At 40.5% G+C, this 19307-nt stretch overlaps 1 protein-coding gene across 1 annotated transcript in view; it reads left to right on the top strand.

Annotated features, from left to right (window-relative positions):
- The window catches only part of RASGEF1C (RasGEF domain family member 1C), a 73058-nt gene extending 54141 nt beyond the window's left edge, over nt 1–18917 (top strand). Inside the window, exons 7-14 of the mRNA XM_085073636.1 lie at nt 1777–1872; nt 2981–3083; nt 3183–3262; nt 3919–4014; nt 8472–8567; nt 8712–8835; nt 10795–10867; nt 11246–18917. Of these exons, the coding sequence (XP_084929762.1) occupies nt 1777–1872; nt 2981–3083; nt 3183–3262; nt 3919–4014; nt 8472–8567; nt 8712–8835; nt 10795–10867; nt 11246–11270 (693 nt within the window). The 3' untranslated portion in view covers nt 11271–18917. The remainder of the gene's footprint in view (nt 1–1776; nt 1873–2980; nt 3084–3182; nt 3263–3918; nt 4015–8471; nt 8568–8711; nt 8836–10794; nt 10868–11245) is intronic.
- The last annotated feature ends 390 nt before the right edge of the window (nt 18918–19307 follow it).

The raw sequence follows: 19307 nt of genomic DNA, 5'->3' as shown, positions 1-19307 counted from the left end.
CAAAGCAGCACAAAACTTGTGTGGAGTCACTTATTCCCTGACCCATGAAGAACACCCCTGTCAAGTACTGGGAGTTGGCTCAGGTCTGAATTCCCTCCAGCTGGAGATCATATTAAACATCCTTCTTGCGTGAGGGCTTCAAAAGGCTTCACTTATGAATGTTTATCAAGCATTCTGAGCTGCAGATGGAAGATGCTTGGGAGGTGCTAAATGTTGCTGCCATTTATAAAGCTTAACCTTTAAAAGGCAGTCTGTCTCAACTTTACTGTTGCAGATTTTTCACAAGTTTTGCATTATTAGCTGTGGCTCTTACGCCCTGGCACAGGACAACAGTTCTGAGATGGAAATACTATTTTCAGAGCAAAACCTGGGTTTTGTGTACTTTTTGCCGAAATAGGGAATAAGAAACAGAGCCTGTGAAAAGCAGCCACTGTGGTTAGACTGGGGCTGATTTGGGTTTCCTTTGAGTTTTTGATATTTACATGCTGCTTGCTAACATTTACTTTTGAGATGCTTTAAAAATACACTTTTATTGTGTTTGTAGTCTATTCATAAAGGGACTCAGAATTTCAGTCCTGTTAAGCTTTTGCTCCTCCACAGCATGGTACTGTGATTTCTGTTTCTAAAGATGTCTGTGTACAGAATCACAGCTGAATATTTTCTTACTTTGAATTACCTTGGGAATCATATTAAGTCCCATTTCTGAAGGGGTTCTTATTCACTGGTTTGCCTTACATAACATGGGTGATCCCACTGAAATAAATTGATCTTTGCTAATGCATTATGATCTTCTTCTTGGTGGCATGTTTATTGTACCTCTGGGAAATGATCATCCTAATAAAACAAAAATCAGTATTCTCTGGTACCCTCTAGTGGATGTTAGTGCATGTTCAGACAAATCTCTTGAACTCCAGAGAGCTGAGTGTTCTAGATGGACTGTCTAAGAATTTAAGGCTAGGAAAAGGATTTGAATTATTATAATCCCAAGCAACATCTTCAGGCTGTGTGAACGCCTCTGAAGTCAAATTTTCTGTTGATGACAAAGGAACTGGAAGAGTTCAGCCAAGTATCTGTTCAGCTTGTATCAGTTATGGGAATTTACGTTAAGTGTCACGTAAATAAGTGAAAAATGTGCATTTTGTAATGGCTCTTATCAGTGAAGTGTCTGTGGCATTAAGTGACCTGTTCAAGCACAGCCATCCAGGAAGAGCTGGTTGCTAAGAACCTGTTTTCCTGAAAACTCTCCAAGAGTGGGGTTTTTCATAAAGATTCAACTAGAACTGTGTTTTCTCTTCCTATCTCTTGTACACTTCACTAAATTCTGGCCTCTCCCCTCCAGAAAAGGGCTATGGGTGATTGCATTTACTGAAGTGAAAGAAGTCCTGGAATCAAAGCCACAAACTGAGCTTGCTGTGGAAGACTGTGCCTGTCTTATTTTGTCTGCATGTCCTTTTTGATGTCAGAACCCTGCAATGCCCCAGCTGTTCATGTCCCAGTGAACAAGGGCCAGTGCAGACTGTGAGTGAACACTTGCTGCAGGCAAAATGGGGCTGTTTTCTGGATTCCAGTGTGAATTGTGCAGTGTGACACACCTAACTAGACCCCCATCTGCCACCTACCCACTCACAGGCTATTTAAAAGTGGCCCTTAAATGCACAGTCTTCCATGTGCACAAAAGAGATGTGGCCAGTAATTACCTTTGTGCAGTATTTATCTTAGTGATCAGGCAGCTGACTGGAGCACAGTTACATCTTTCTGTGCTTTTCTTCCCCCCAGACTTGTTTCAGTGAACAGAAGAAGACGAGTAACCTTGAGGCCTATGTGAAATGGTTCAATAGACTCTGCTATCTCGTAGCAACAGAAATCTGCATGGTAAGCCAAAAGTATGTGCCATGTTTTACCACATGCCTGAAGTACCACTCTGAGATTTTATATTAATAAGCAATCCTGGGGATTTATTTCTTATGACCCAGCTAAGCATCTGATGGTAAGTTTTAGCAGTGTTGCACTTGCAGAAGTGACCTGATAAATGACAAACATATTGCAGAACAGAGGCAGTGGCACACAGGGGAGTGCACTGTTCTCTTGATGTAGTAGGAGCACAGTGTGGAATAATGAACCCTGCAGGGAAAAAGAGAGGAAAAAATGCCTTGAGTTATCCTGTGAGATTTCTGCCAGAAAAGATTCTAGTGGAGCCATATTTGTTATCTGTCATCCTAAAGCTCTGTTGTGTGTGTGAATTCCCATTGCATGGCTCTCTGTCCTGCTGCCCATTAGTGTATCTGGGACTGTTGTTTCTTAACTTGGTAGTGGTTTTAGTTTGTTTAACTTGGTCCCATAAAAATGAAATTCATGTTTTCATCTTTGAAAAGGGTGTGGAAGGGATGAATAATAATAGTTTAAAGAGCCTGGATAGCCTGTGGCACATAAGAATTGCCATTTGAAGATCATCTTTGGAAAAGATAGGGTGATTCCAGTCCAATTAAAATGTACACTTAAAATGCTCCTGGTTGGGCTGGCCGTATTGTAAAGGGACAGAAGAGGGGAAAGGGATTAATGCAATGCAAGGGACTAATGCAATGCAACAAGCTCTTTCTGGAGCAAAGATGCTGCTGCTATCAGGGTGTGAAATCCTGCCCTTAGCAAAGTCTGTGCTGATGTGCCCACTGACTCAAGGGAGGCCAGCAGGGAGCTGAGGCTCTGCTTTGGGGCTGCTTGGGCTGCCAGTTCCAACACCAAGACAGTCACTGGGGCTGGGAATTGCTGTGAATTTCTTCTTTGTCACTGCAGGGAAAGCTTTGATTTCAGAGGCTGCCAGTCACCAGCATCCACTGGATTGCTGGAAGAGAATTAGGGCCAGTGACTGAAAGCAGATGGCCCAAGCTGTGCATGAAGCCACGCCATGCATGGAACAAATGCCTAGGATGACCTCCAATTCTACATATGCTCATTACAAATACTCATTTATTTTAATTTACAGCCTGCAAAAAAGAAGCAGCGAGCACAAGTCATCGAATTCTTCATTGACGTTGCCCGAGAGTGCTTTAACATAGGGAATTTCAATTCACTGATGGCAATCATTTGTAAGTACAGCTTCTAACCAGGCCTTCCATCAGCTGTCACAGATGAAAAAGGAAACCCAGCTCTTATCCATGGCTCTCTTTTTTCTTTCTCACTTATAGCCGGAATGAATATGAGTCCAGTTTCCAGGCTAAAGAAGACTTGGTCAAAAGTGAAAACAGCCAAATTTTTCATTCTTGAGGTAAAAAAAAAAAGGAAGAAAAAAAAAAAAAGTGCTGATGCACAGCTTGAATTATATTCAGGATAATTTTTGTTTGGGAATTTTCACATTGTTATCCAGCTGTGAGATTTCTGGAGATACATTTCATAGGCAGAGGCCAGATTCCAAGTTGAAATATCCCAGGTGTAGTGAGGAAGGTGTAAAATTGCTGATATTCAGAGGGGATTCAGAGCACTCAAATAAATATGAGGAATTAAAAAACCCTCAAAATATGAGCCTATATGCATGCCATAGTGCTTCCACTGATGCATGGTTTTATTTAGCCACAGACACAATGCTGAATGCAAAGCTCCCAATCTATACCTTGGATGCTGAGTGAAGACCCAAGGTTGTATTTTGTATTGAGGATTGCAGGATTTGGCATATATAAAGTATGCAGTGCTTACTCCTCACATCAAAGCTGTTAATAGAAAAATGAAAGGTGCAAACAGCCATGGGCTGCAGACCTCTCCTTGTATCTTTGGTCATGGAGTTCTGCAGGAACTGTGCGTTTTGAAGATGTGCACCGTGAAGATGTAGGCTAAGCTCTGCTCAGGGATTGCTACAGCTGAGTGCAAAGTTGTCTTTAGAGGAGCCAGGCCACTTTCTAACCCAGGTGTGTTGTTTTGTGCATGCAGCACCAGATGGACCCGACTGGCAACTTCTACAACTACCGGACAGCGCTGCGGGGAGCTGCCCACCGCTCCCTGACCGCCCACAGCAACAGGGAGAAGGTAGGTATGCCCATCCCGCCATCCATCTATCTATCTATCTATCCATCCATCTATCTATCTATCCATCCATCCATCTATCTCCACACTTGTGGGTGTGATGATGCTGGGAGTCTGTGGCTCAAAGACTAGATGCAGCTGCTCTCCTCCCTTCCATGGGTCACCAGTGCAGGGCTGGTGTGCTTCGAGATGCAACTGGAAATGTAAATGTGTGGCTGAAAGAGTCTGGTGTGGATCAACATTGGGAGGGTTAAAGAGGGCAGGACACACAGCATGGAGGACTTAGTTGCAAGTGTCTCTACATGCCTGGCAAATTCACATTTTTTAGATTGATGAAACTGATGGAGCAGGTATTGCAGACTGAAATGACTTTTATTTTGGTGTGGAGCATGAGGCTGGCAGGGCAGGTGGAGCTGTGCTTTGTTACAGCTGTGCCCCAGGCTCTGGCACAGAAACCCCCATTGTGTGATGTGTGAGGTGAGATGGAGAGCAAAGGGCACAGCACTGGAGACGAGGTGGATCTCCATTTACCTTAGGAAAAGATGACTTGCCACAAGTCCTTCAAGGGAGTCCAGTCTGAATCCATTGCAGCAAATTTGGGGTGATATTCTGTCCTTGTGAATTTTCATTTCATTTGGTTGTTGCTGCCATCTCAGTGAGCAGGAATTGATGTGTTTTATCAGTGTTCGTGGCAGATGTGGAGCTTTCTGACATGTCACTGATGCTGCAAAAATCAGATTGACAAGATGTTAGAGTATAGGATCCTCCTGGTTTGTGCCCTGATATGTCTCTTGTTAATTTTCTTACTCCTTCATTCAATTCTTTATTTCTTTGTTTCATGAAAGAGGGTTTGTGTTTTACACTGCAATTGCCCATAGTCATAAATGGATAATCTCTGCACTGAGTGTGGAAAAGCTAAAGCAGATACTGCATGAACAAGCACAATATGGAATTTAGTATTCATTCAGTAGAGGAGCCAGGCCAGATGCTAATCTCACACCCCTGTAAATTTGATGTAAATCTGCTGAAGCTAATGGAATCTCACAGCATTTACAGTGAAATGAGATCAGCATCTGGTAGCAGGCTGACTCAGCTGCTGTATGGGAGTACACTGAGTTGTTCTGAAAAGCACTTCTCTATGCAAAGGAGAGATGATTTGGATGTTTGTGACTAGCAAAGAAATTCTTTTAGCTCTCACACACTGCAGCGAGGACCTGTCAGTCTGAGATGCTTTTGCAGTTTAGTTCTTCTGCAACCATCATAGATATTCAAACCAGTTGCTTTATTTGACTTAATTTCCTGTGAAGTTAGCAATCTGTGTCATATCTCTACCCCCAGCTGGTTAATACTGATGGCAGGGAGGTTATTAAATTGAAAGGAATCTATTTTACATTAGAAAAAGCCCATATTCTGTTTTCCTTTTGTAGACAACATTAGTTCAGGAAAATGCTCTAGGATATGATTTGGTAGCTACTCACATGGGGTTATTTTACACTGTCAGATATTGTAGACTGTGTAATGCTTGCTGTGGGATTAAGGAATTTTGTTTCTTTTTATAGGTAAGATTATAATCTATTTGTTTTAATGAACTTGAACACATCCAAAAGAAGGTGATTACTTCTTTTTGATAGAAAATGTTATGTTCTTTCTTGGCAAGCTCATAGCAAAGCTCACTCTGAAGAAAATTTTTATCTTCAAACTGAATTGTGCTTGCAGAGGGGTGTACTGGTTAGTAAGTAAGTCTGGTTTTGTCTGTGCAGTCAAATGACCTGTGACAGCTCCAAAATGAAGTCATTCCACTGGGAAACTCTGCATTGTACTTCTGGCATGTCTCTGGCTTTGAAATGTTGGGAGTATGTACAGCACAGCACTGTGTGCTGCTGCTGTCTGATATCGTGGAGGAAGAACACGTCGGATCTCATTAACTTTCTTCTTTCTGCAGGAGGCAATTGTCCTTCAGCATGTGGGTGGGTTGGATGGCATGGAGGGGAGATAAAAATGGAGAGAAATAGGAGTTTCTGGCATTAACCCAGATTTTATGCTAGCAAAGTGCCTGGAGTGAAGCCAGTATTAGAGTATAATTGTAACCACTTTCACTGTTTTTCCTAGAGAAATTTGAAAAGCAAAGCATACAGGGTAATATATTTTTATTGGGGAAATAAATGGTGACCAAAATACAGCAATTCCATGCAAATGTGTAGAGAATTGGTACCCTTGGGTATATGTTTGGTGCCTTTTGGATGAGATGAGAATGAGCTCTGCCATGTTCTGAGCTGACTGGGGGCTCTGTAGCTGTATTAGCCTGGCATCCAGCCCACATTCATGTACCTTCCCTCTCAGCAAGGCTTTTCCTTCATGTTTAGTACCACTAATGGTGCTGACCTCGCTCCCAGGCAGTGGAGCAGGCCAGAACAAGCTCACATCTGCCTGCAAAAAAATATGTAGACAGAACCTGGCAGTGATTTGTAGCTGGGCATCAGTGTCTAGCTCCAGCTCTCTGTATCTTTCCACCTTTTAACACCACATTGGTTAGAGAGTCATCATAATTTTTGGTAGAGAACAAACCACATAGAGTGAGTTGTATTCTTTTTTGCAAGTTGATTGATCTAGCTTGGGTAATATGAAAATAAATCCTGAAACACACTTAGCTCAGTTTGACTAGAAATTGCTCCACCTGACCCTAATAGGAGAGCTCAGCATTTTGGGAGGATAGGCTGTGCTTTGTTTTCATTCCTATGTTTTATCAGTGGGATGTATTAGGATAAGTATCCAGTGGCTCTTGGACTATCAGGCCAGGCTTTTTTATGGCTGTTGCAATGATATTAGAGAGTTTATCTTTGGCTGTCCCATGAAAAAGCCAGCAGAGATGCAGATCTTTAGCAGTTTGGTATTTGGATATGGTATTTTAGCTGGAACAGAAGTTGGCTTCCATTTTCACAACACACACTGGCAGTAGCACGTGGACTCCTTGCCTCAGTGTTTTCACTTCTGTGGCTTGTTCACACTCACTGTAGCATCCATGTAGACTGGAAAATAACAGCTGCCAATCCGGTTCTGGATCCAATTCATATGCTGTTTCAGCTGACGTACAGCATGAGGTGGAATAACAGGACAACATTAAATACTTAACTAGAGGATTGCTATCTTGGCTGGTCTTGCTTGCCATGAAGGAACTTTAGCTTTGGTGCTGCTTGACCAGCTCCAGTTCAGTTAGTACACAAACAGACCAGTGGAAACATCAAGACTCTCTGCCATGCAGTGTGCAGTTTGCCTTTATGTTCATGGTGGTTAAGTTTGTACTTGATGGTTTAAAAGACAGACATTGCTGCCACAGGAAAATTCTCACAGTGGCAGCTGCTGACCTTCATCTCAAACCCCCCAAGTGGCCTTTTGGTGTCACAGTGTCACTGCTGGAGAGGTGGGCAGTCTGAGGTTTGACTGTCGAATCCCAGGGCCTGGGAGTCAGCTTTCATGGTCTGCTCCTTTGTGTTATCTTTCATTTCCCTTTGAGGTGTGAGACAAAGGACCCTGAGGGAATCTGCTTCACTCTGGATCTCTGCTGAGGTTCTGAGGATGCACTGCAGGAGCACTGTTACTGCTTTCTTCTGTAGAACATCTGGCATCAAATTTATCTCTGCTTGTAATTCCATTTATTTCAAGAGTCCTACCCAGAAGCAAATTTTTATTATAGCAAATTATGACCTGACTCTGATAGGTTAGAGGGAAGGCTGAGATCACTGCTATATGCCACTCTGCTCTGGATGATGGCCAGAGCTAATTTTGAGAACTACAATGGTCTCTCTGGCTACTGTTGGCAGTTTCCTGTCAACCAGCTTAATATTTTCAATCCTGTTGTCTGCAGGTTAATTTGGAGAAGCAGATTGTACTAATCAGGCACCAGGAAGGAAATTACATGCCTTGAGAGGTAGCCATGCATGGAGCTATTGAAAATGAAACAGCTCCTGATAACTGTTTGTAGACAAGTCCTTGGTCATCAAATTTTATTCTGTCTTTCCTTGTCCAGGGACAGTACTGGTTCTTTGGTTCCCACCTGTGTTTAAATTGCTCAGTTTGCGTGTTCAACATCTCTGCTTATAAGGATACAACAGGAAAGGGAAGAGTTCTGCAGTGGTATTTTGCTCTTTGCTGTCTGATGTTGTCATCAGACAGTGATGCTGTTAATAATAAACTGGGCTTTTAGCATTTTCTTAGTCATGTTATTCTGCTCAGTGAACATTGTGTTCAGTTCACTTTCATCTCAGCATACATTCTCCTGGTGGCTGAAGGTCTCTCTAGACACTACTGCCCTTTTGCCTGCCTGTCACTGTACTGCTTTTTAAGTGCACAGCACACTGAAAAGTTAATACTTCTTTATTCTCATCTCTTCTGATTGAGTTGTTCTTTCATGCAGAGAAAATACTGAAGTGAAAAGATAATAGTTATGTCATTTCTCTCCACAGATTGTGATCCCCTTCTTCAGCCTATTGATCAAAGACATTTATTTTTTGAATGAGGGATGTGCTAATCGCCTTCCAAATGGACACGTCAACTTTGAAGTAAGATCTGAAGAATGTTTTCACCTATCCCATTCCAACAGTGCTCTCTAAGACTATTGGCCTGCAATTTTCAGTGCAGAACCATCAAACACTGAATGTGAGATAATCTTACTATATCTGAGTGGAATGATTTTATGTTTACAGAAATTTCTGGAACTGGCTAAGCAAGTAGGAGAATTTATAACATGGAAGCAAGTGGAGTGTCCATTTGAGCAAGACCCTAACATCATCCACTACTTGCACACTGCTCCCATTTTTACTGAAGATGGTAAGACTGTACAATCACTAATCACTGAAAATGTCTCTCTTCATCACTACTAATTAACACCCTGATCCATGCCTTGGTGACCAGTCCCAGTTCTTTCCCAGCTTTCCTGCCAAACAGCTTGTTTGTCCCCTGTCTATCAATGTGTTTTTGCAAATACAACCTTCTAGCACATGAAGCTGCTGCCTGATTGCTTTTCTCTTGTCTGTAGCTTCTCTATAAAGCACTGTCTAGGAAGCTGCCACTGTGGCCCTATTTTTGTCATCACAAAAAGAGGCCACACAAGCATGCTGTGAATGTCAGCTGTCCCTTAGCCACTCGTTCTGTGATTGATGGAACCAATGCTAATGTCTTTCACAAACCAACACTGTCATCTCTTCAGTAAACACAGCCCAGGGCAATGGAGTCCAGCTGACCTCCTCTTCTACAACAAAGAAACACGTTATCTACAGAAAAGAATTTTTAAGAAAATCTTTTCTATTAATTAATTCAAGCTGTAGCTATGAAAGCCGTGTTCTGAAATTATTTCTCTGATTGTCTTTTTATACTTGTCTGTCTTCATCAGTTTGGTATCCAGCATGTCAGACTGTGTCACTTCATATTGGCTCATGTCAGCTGCCTCTCTATACATTGTCACGCACAGACTTGTCTATAGCAACCTTCCTGTAAGCCATTCTGGTGTTGGGTTTATTTTTTCTTCATTCTATAGGCAGTTTTCTGTACTAATCCAAGGTAATCAGACCAGACAGTTTTTATTTCACAGACAACTTCAGAATGCAAAAAAAAAAAAATACTGCTTCTAAAATCCTGCCTAAATTCTAAGAAGAACGACTGCCAAAATAGAATAATTAATGTGATTAAAGTAATAGGTATCAAAAGGACATAGGATGAAGGCATTTGCTCTTGTTTTAGGCTTGAAAGGGACAGAAAATGAAAAGTCAGGGTAAAAGTACAGTTTTCAGGCTACTGGACTAAAAAAGGGTGACCTCAACTCACTAATTGTTTGCAGATTTTCTCTCTCATGCCCTCCCTATATTCATCCTGCTTTTGTGAGACACAGGAGGCCTCCCCATTACCCAGGGGCAGTGCAGAGTAGAAAGAACTGCCCTGAGTAAAAGGTGGGAGGATATGTGAGAGAGATGCAGCACTGGCATGTGAAATGCAGCTGTACTGGGCTTGTCACACAGTGCATTAGTAGCACAGATTTGAATGTTGAGATGGTTCCAGCATTAAAGAATAAAAGCATCAACAGTCAAATGAGGAAATGTGTGTGAACACAAATTACAGGCTGTGATTCTGTGAAGACAGAGAGATATTAATGCACTGCCAGCTTTCCAGCTTTTGCAGAGGAGACTCTACAATCTAGACTCACTTTGGTGTCATAAAATGCATCCTACAGTGTAAAGATTTGCAAGAAGAAAATTTCTTTTCTTCCACTGCATTCCCTCTCTGGTTTCTGTAACTCACTCTTACCTTGAGATTGTTATGTATCCGTTGAAGATACTATGTTCCCATAAGCTTTAAAAATATTGAGGAAAATAAAGTTGTGTTAAATGATGAGAATATCCTTAGTTTTTAAAAGCTTATGTGTTTAGGTGTCAGCTCTCACTATCTCTTTTTTAATGCTCATAAAACTCTTGGGTAGCAGTGCTGTGACAGAGGAAATAGGTCCATATCTCTGTATGCAAGACCAGAGATCATTCAATGGCTTAATACTGTTGTAAGAAGGTCATGCTAGCATATTTTAACTCTGGGCTCCTTTACTGTTCCATCAAAACTAACATAACAGCTTTCCAACGTAGACATGTGAGTTAATCATCAGTGTCCCACTGATTACCAGCTACCTGATGGACCATGAAGTTTTAAAATTCCTTTTCTGTGTGGTACAATAGGACATACAAGAATGCAGAGAGTTGGGTGTTACTGATGCTGTTGGAAATAATACATATATACTGTTTCCAGGTTTGTATCTGGCTTCCTATGAAAGTGAAAGTCCGGAAAACCAGACGGAAAAAGACAGGTGGAAATCCTTAAGGTAACCTCTCATTTTATCAGCTCATTTCTAAAGTGCCTCCAAAGTGCTGCACTGATATCAAAGCTTGTGAAGTGCAGGTATTTAAACTGTGACCTCTGAGGGAGGTCTCTTCCTTTTAAAACTAATCTTCAGCACTGAGGCTGCACTGATAAAAGCTCATTTTAATCTTAAATTATCCTCCATGTAAAGAATGCCCTCATCTTGCTGTAGCTGTGCAAAAGCCTGATGCAGATGAAGAATGCCCCAGGCAAACTGGATCTTCCAACAGTTTACAGCTCTTCTAAAAGATGTGTAATGGATTGATGTGAGAATTTAAAGAGAGTGATTAAAAAAACCTAAACTTTTTTTTTTTATTGTTCTTATGTTCTACATTTACAGATCCACTATTTTAGGAAAGACTTGAAGATTGAGAGATTATCGCAGTAGGTCAAGGAAGAGAAATCCGCAAACATTTTGCACTACTGATTCCAAAGATGCCTGTTTGGGATTTAGACAATTTCTTTTGTTTGAGTTTTTTGTTGGGTTTTTTTGACTGCCTAACACGATGGATGAACTGGATTCATCCACTGAAATCGACAGAACTGTGTGCACAGTGATGCTTTTCTAACCATGAGACAGAGAGAGGAAGGACAAACAGACTATTTGTGGCTGTGCCCAAACTGCGTCAGGATCACTGTAATTTTGCCTCTGAAGGAAAACGCAAGAAAACCAGGAGCAGGGAGAATTATGGTACTGCAACAGAGAATGGAAAAGTATAAAAAAGGAAAGCAAAAATCCACAAGAGTATTACAGAAGCAGGTGCTTCAGACAGCAGCTCTTTAAACCCTCTGAGGATTGTAAAATTAAATCAAAGACAGACACAACAGCAATCTGGTTCATTGCTGAATGAAGAAAAAAAGAACTTAATCTTGCATTAGCAGTCCCCCAGCCTTGTTGAACAAAGCACTGACTGCTGCAGGTAGGAGCTTGCAGGGATGAGGACTGACACGGCTCACACACCAGTCTGTCACAAGTAGGCCATGTCATCATGGGACAGTTATCCTGACCCCATGGATCTCTACAGAGAACAACCTGGAGCGTGACTCTTGCTTAGTTAATCTTCCACCGCTGTTTTTGCTTTCCTTACTGTGAATCTGGGCCAGAGGAGGGCAGAGAGTGCAGATGGTGCTGCTTAAAGACACGCCCACCACTTCTGAGGTTGAATGAAGAAGCAAATGACTCTGGACTCAACTTACCTCTATTTAATGTATGTAGTGTATTCCTTAAATTTATCGATGCTGAGTTGCATCTTTTAAGGGGTTTTATCACACTCAAAAAGGTACTGCATTTCCATTTCTATCAGGTTCCAATTAACTCGGTATTCTTTATTTTGCAACACGATACTTAGGAGGATGGGCGGTAATTGCTCTGAATTTGGGAACTACATGGTATGCTTTAAAAGGACAAAGGGTTTCAGACTAGAATGAATGCACTAAAGAATTTGTCATTCATGAGCAGATAACCATTTTTGTCTTTTTTACTTTTAGGATGTAAAGCTCACTGTTTCCTTACAGATTATATGAAATAGGGACTATGTCTTGTGTTTAAAGTTGTACAATAATCAAGGTGCTACTGTAATAGATACATTAAATGATAATGAACTATATTAGATTCAAAACTAAGCCCTAACAGTAGACTAATTGTTTGTGTGTGAAAGGAATGTTCCTAACTGCCCCAGGAAATATCTCAGAAAGCTTAAATGAAACCTAAATGCCATGTTCGTACTGAACATTGCATTTTTATTACTGATTTGGTGCTGCCTTTTCAGGTGTTCCAGTCCTTCTCTACCTACAACAGAAGGATGTAACTCTTTCTTTGAAATCAGTAATAATTTTATTTCAGTATAGAGTGATTCCAAGTGGCTGTAGTGGTTTGAAAAATTAGGGTCATCACAAAGCCTGGCTGTGTTGGCCTATGAATTCAGCCAGAAAACTGGAACTGTTCCTGCCCTCTGCCAGGTGTTGAAGTTGCCCATGCCTGAATGAGCTGTAGACCTGGAGGCATTGGTGGGCTGGTGTTTGAGGGCAGCAGCCTGAGAGTGCTGTGTGTGGTGCACTCCAGGTTTGATGAGTCTGCACAGCAGGTCTGTGTTGGGTTATGGCTGTGGGAGCCCAGTCTGGCTCAGTGGAATCCACTGCTTGTGCTTGCTGAGTGGAGCAGGATGGATTCTGATGGATTTGCAAACAGGGGCTTGAGGCAGAATTCAGGTCTCCTTTCCCTGTAGATCTCTCAGCACATGAATTCAAATAGGGTGGACATAAAACTGTAATGTGTCTATTCGAGCTTTGTATGGAAAAACTAAGTGTAAAGATGGCACAGCATCATTGCAGCCACAGAATAATGACAATTCTGCTGATACTGTGAATATGCTCTTTGTTAATTTTTGTACATGAGCTGAGAGCTATACAGAGAAGCTGTACACACATAGTTGTTCCTTCAGGCAGAACCATTTCCAAAATGAAGCCATTAAAAGCCTGTTAAATTTCAGATTAATCCAGAGCAATAACCATAAACATATCTACAACAATGCTAATGTTTAAGTGTGTTTGCTAAATGGTAATTTTTTTCTTACTATCTGCATCTTTTTAACAGGCACAGTGTGACTTCACAGTGGAAATGTGGGGGTTTCATTTATCTGAAACCCAGTGTAGGTGGATGGGCCCTTTCTTAAAACCTGCTTTTAAAAATGGAAATCCTCACTCTTTTTCTAATGAGCCACTAGAGGCTGGTACAGTTGAGATTATAAAACCATGACAATGAATTAAAATGTGATTTCTCATTATAATTCCCTATTTTTGGGGGCACCTTCCATGAATTTGGGCAATTTTGTAGGTATAAATTAAATTAGATCTCCTAAAGTTTATAACTGTTGCAAACTAAACCACTTTCATAATCCAAAACTTTCGAACCTCAATGCTTAAAATGGAAGCATAAAGGTCAGATTTAGGTGGGTATTAAGGGCTTAGTGGGACTGTCAGAAGCACTAAATTATTCTTAAGCCTTTCTGTAGTCACACATATAAAAGGTCTTTTTTCAGAGGTGCTAAACATCCTCATCTCTTGGGGAGGAGTGAGGCTATTATTGTTTTATAGAGGTTCATGGCACATTAATCTGTAGTGTTTGACCTCCAGAGACACTCTTTGCAAAATGACTTGGAGATGAGAGTGCAAAACAACTTAAAACGAGAAGACGGTGCTTTTAAAATACAGACTTCAGGAGTCATAGCTTGTCTTCACATAATTTTGTAGTTAAAATCCTATTTAAACAGAAACAATGTAAGCCTTAAGTTGCAGCTGTCAGTTGCATTTCTAATTGACGTGGCCCAACCAGGATGAAGAGCTCCTGGCAGGATCATAGTCAGAGCCTTGCTTCACCAACAAATATGAATACAGCTGAACACAAAGAATGACAATTTGGGCAATAGATTTCTCCTAAAAATGTATTAATATTTCATGAAAATGAGAACATAAACATGTCCAGCAATCCATTTTTCTTGCTATAAAGGCATAAAGAACTCCTGCCATGCTGAAAAGAAAGCAGGATCACTTCCCACCAAGCACTAAACCACTGTAAGGCATGTAGTCATTAGACCAACATTTAGACAAATTAGTAGTAGTAATGTTGCGACTTTCTAATTCTGCTTTTTAGAGCTAGTGCAGCACAGAGAAGAGACCAAAACTAGACCTGAAGGTCTGCAGTGTTGGTATCAAACCCCATAGCTGGTAAGATGTGAATATGACAGTCTTGCAGAAGCATAACTTAGCTTCTGGTATAAAGCAGTATTTTAAAAGACCCAAATACATGAAATCACTTCTGCACCTCCTCCAGTGTAATCAGAATGGTAGCAAAAGTCCCATTTTTTCATTTCTTGAGTGTGCCATTCTGCAGTGCAGGGCTAGGTATAAAGCTCAGTGGAAAGCAAGGAGGGAATTGTGTGCCTTCAGCTTGTGTGAAGTCAGTAGATGAACTTCCTTAATGCCTTCCAAATGACACTTAATCATACAATGTTGCCCTCAATTTCACATCAGCATCAATCACATTACTGAATTAAAGGTGCATGGATGTGGGTCAGCTGGGCGTGACTAAATTTTCAGGGCAGAAACTCAAAATAAGTCAAGCACTCAAGAACCCTGTGCACCAGAGTACACTGTTAGACTATCATTATTCCCTCTCTTAGGCAATAAACACAATCCTGTCATACATCTCTGGAAACTCCCCATGTGGACAGAGCAAACTGTGATCTCAGCCTCTGCTGAGGTGTCACTTTAAAAAGAGTGGACAGCTGCTAAAGCACTTCAAATAAGAAACAATTTAAATGTAGAGATACTTTTCTCAGCTTGAGAGTATTTTATGATGTGGTCAGTGGTGATAAGATAATCACTCACTTAAAATTAAGCCTGTCTTTACTGATATCTTGGTTATTTCATCATGTTTTATTGCAATAGTTTATGCACCTTTTCTTAAAGCACATGAGCACTGGTTTGCACATGACTGTAAATCCAGTTTAGAACAGAGCTCAGATCACTGAATATGTAATTGGATTTATTAACAAAAAAGACATGTTAGTAGAAAAGATAGTTCTGCATTTCAGTGTAAAAATGTTACACAGTAACAGTCTCTGTCCTAGCAATGACTGTGTTCCATGCAATGAAGCTGATTCCAAGCACAGCAACGTGCCAGAGGAAAAACTCCAGTTTTGATGGGCTTTGACACAGTCTTGCAGTTGTTAACTGTAGTACAGTTTTTAGTTATTTATAAGTGTTAAACTGTATTGACAACTGGTGTAGTCCCTGTGCCAGGTGCAACTCTCAGATGGGAGGTGCAATTAATAGGGTGAAAATCCAGCCTTAGCAAAAGTTTTCTTTGACATTGTTGACGTTTCAGCAGCAAATTCGAGGACTAAATCTGATCCAATCAATTAATTAATGTCTGAGAGCAAAATCTGACTTTCTGGCTTTAAGAACCTTTTTCTCCTTTTATACTTTTTATACATGCTGTCTCAAATTACTCTCTCATTGGAAATTAAACCCCCTTTGATTGTGAACTGATTATTTCCATTGTTGTAGTTGCAGAATGGGGTTAGGGAGTGACAAGGAAACAGGGAAAAGTCCCTTTGTTACTGCTCAGAGACCCAACTGTAGGCCAAAACTGTCTTTTCTTTTGTCCTTTCTAATATTATCTGTGGAGTGAAATGACCTCTGTAGGTGGTGCAGGGCATTACTGAGGTGTCCCTGAGGTCTGGATGGCAGCCAGGGGCACGCAGGGGTGATGGGATGATCCTGATGGGACAAAGCTGATGTGCACAGTCACATCTGAGCCTGCACTCAGCTTTCTGATGCTGGGACATATCCCTTCTGAAAGGGAGAAAGTTCTTGGAAGTTCACCTGAGGCAAGCAAAGCCTACTACATCCAACAGAATGATTACAATAAAATGCTTTGAACTAAAAGAAGTTTTTCTAGTGGGCTTGAAACAGTGAAGAATGTGTTACTTAGTTGACAGAGATTTTAAGATCTAAGCAACATGGAAAAATAAGTGTTTTAAAAAATATGAGGAATACCTTGATGGTTGTTAACTTTCATATTTCACAGCATGGCAGCAGAGTGGAACAAAATACCTGTGCATATCTTCTATTAATACCAATGGCAGCTGGGCAGGTGATGGCAGGAGAGAATACAGTGAAATTCTGGTGCAGAAAATGTTACCAATAATTTTCTTTTGATGTTGACTAGAGCATCCCTTCCCCTACAACCACTGCTCCCTGCTCTGTGGAGCAGCTGAACCAGTTACCTTTTCAGATGGAACAGATCTGGAGTTTAATCTGGTTTTGTATTAATTTCTTTTGCAATTCTTTGTGCATATTTTCAGATATGCAAAAACCACCAAGTACATTAAAGCTAATGCTCATACAAGGCATCACATCCTGCACTGTTACATTATGCAAGTGTAGATGGGGAGCAAAGAGCTCATATGGGTGGTATTTCATACACTCTGCACAGGTGCAAGACACAAACCCAGGCTACAGCCTCAGCTGCAGGAAAAAGCTGAGTAACTCCTGCCCAGATCCCCTGCCCTGCTCCATGGTCAGCACAAGCTGTAGTGCTGTAAATTCAGAGTGGCTCAGACTGCTTGCTTTTCCCTCGATGCCTTTCCCTCCACAGAAGTGGTATTTTGCTCCGTAAACAGCTCTTGCAAAATGCCAAAAGAACATTTTTCTAGCTCTCTGCCATACAAAGGCTCTGTAATCATACTCCAGATCTGTCATAACAGAATAGAGTCCTTTTCCCTTTTCATCCCCGTGGCCTTAAAACTGCCAACCCAGATTAATACTGCAGTGTAGCAATGTTCCCAGGCTTCCTAGAATGCAGAAGAGTTCAGAGCTCAGGAGTCCTACAAGTAAAATGTTTGTACAGGAACCTTCCTTCTAAAAGGTGCAAAGCCCATTTAATGGAATTCTGAACAGAAAATTCCATATTCCAGCTACCTTTCAGAGTTCACTGAGACTTCCTCAGTGAACTGTTACTGGTCAGTACTATATCACTGCTTTCCTTATTTAATTATGCTTCTAAAATTCCAGTCTGTTTGAAATGAACATATGATAGTTTTTTGTGATTGGTCCATGGGCAAACAGAACAGAGGAAATGGGAGCTGTAGTCTGGACTGTTGATATCATATGTATTTTTTAGCAGCCCAGGTTGGGTTATCACTTACTGTCTGTCCTTGCCTTGAACCAGAAGGAATTGTTCCAACACAATTGTCCTAATTATTAAAACTTAGTGAAAGACGCACACATGGAGCTATTAAATTCAAGTGTTTCAAGTTTTGGTTCTTACAAACATACAAGTACTTCCCTTGAGGGTCTGTCTGTAAAAACACCATCACCAGTACACAACACAGATGGAAAATAAATTATCCTCTGGGTTTCAGAACACTTAGAAAGTGTTCATCAGCTTACAAAGGTGAAAAATGGGATTTTAAGATTTTTTTTCACTTTTAGCAACAGTGACTATCAACTATCTTAACCCTAAACTCCAAGAACATAGTATTCTAAAACTATTAGAGTGATACTATTTAGTCACAGACCTAGAAACACAGAGTAAAAATGCGTTAGCAGAACTGTCTATATTTTCAGACTGAGAAATTCAAAATTTGAATGACAGGCCCAGGGTTACCTGGGAAGTATGTCCTTTCAAAAAATTACCCCACAAAGATATCCAAATTTTAGTTTTACATTTCTTCTGGTGTTACTCCTTTTTACAACTGTGCTTAGATAAATGGGAACTAAACTAAGACTTTAGGTTTTGAAAAGAATCAAGTTAAGAAAAAGAAATATGGCTTAAAAGAGTGGTATATATTAATCATGTGAGTGATAGCAATGAGGAACTGTGCTTTTCCCGTATCTTTTTCATTAAATTAAACAATTCATATTGTGATTAGAATTTCAGGTCAAATTGAAATCCCTCTACCATAGAATCATAAAACTGTAGAATCATTTAGGTTGGAAAGGACCTTTAAGATCAAGTTCAACTTTTAACTCATCCATAATACTCAAACCATGCAGCTTTGTTAGAAGTTCCCAGAACAAATACCAACACTTTATTAATTGCACAGGCAGGAAACAGTAAAGTTACTTGAGAGTGGCTGTTATGATTTTGTGACTGTACATAGATCTTGCAAAATGTTATTGGTAATATGCATCCTGTACCCCACATGAACACTGCGAGAATAGCATGGTCATTGTTACGCTTTATAGCTGTTGTGGAAAATGTCTTAACCTGCATTCATGATGATAGTGCCCATCCTACTCCCATGCCTTTTTATACAGTTGTGGTAAGATTGTTATGAAATCCTTTTGTCAGTCATGTTCCAGCTAACTTACGTATGTATAGAATTTATATATTAAACCCCCCTAATATATACTGTGTTTTAACAGTTTGCCTGAACTGTCTATGGTTTCTAAATTTTGTAATGTGAGTGTCAAATAAGAATAATAATTAAAAAAAAGAAAAAGGCTCAGCTGTGTGGATTTTTTCTTTGGTTTTATAGGTAGAAAAATTTCAACAACTGCAAATCTACAAGATAGGCTGTGAAGAAACTCATGTTGCTTTGAAACTCCAGAAATACAAAGATGTCCCTGACTCTGCACAATAATTCATGAATATGTGTGTAGGCAGAAACCTGTGGTTTCTGCTCTTTTCTCATTTCCACTTTACTGCTCCTCTCTTCATCCTCACCCATTCAGAACATTGCATTGTATGCATATTGCAAGGAAAGAAGGCAGATTCACAGTTCCCATAATAAAATATTTTCTCAAATAGGAGTTGTAGAATGGAAACTTCATAATAATAGGATTAAAACGCTGATCTCTGTCAGTATAAAAATACTGTGTCTGAGTATTTTTAG

This window comes from Lichenostomus cassidix, chromosome 13 (genome assembly GCF_008360975.1).
Source record: "Lichenostomus cassidix isolate B80296 chromosome 13, HeHo_3.0, whole genome shotgun sequence".
NCBI lineage: Eukaryota > Metazoa > Chordata > Aves > Passeriformes > Meliphagidae > Lichenostomus > Lichenostomus cassidix.
The sequence above is the reverse complement of the archived record's forward strand: the minus strand, read 5'-3'. Positions and strand labels throughout refer to the sequence as shown.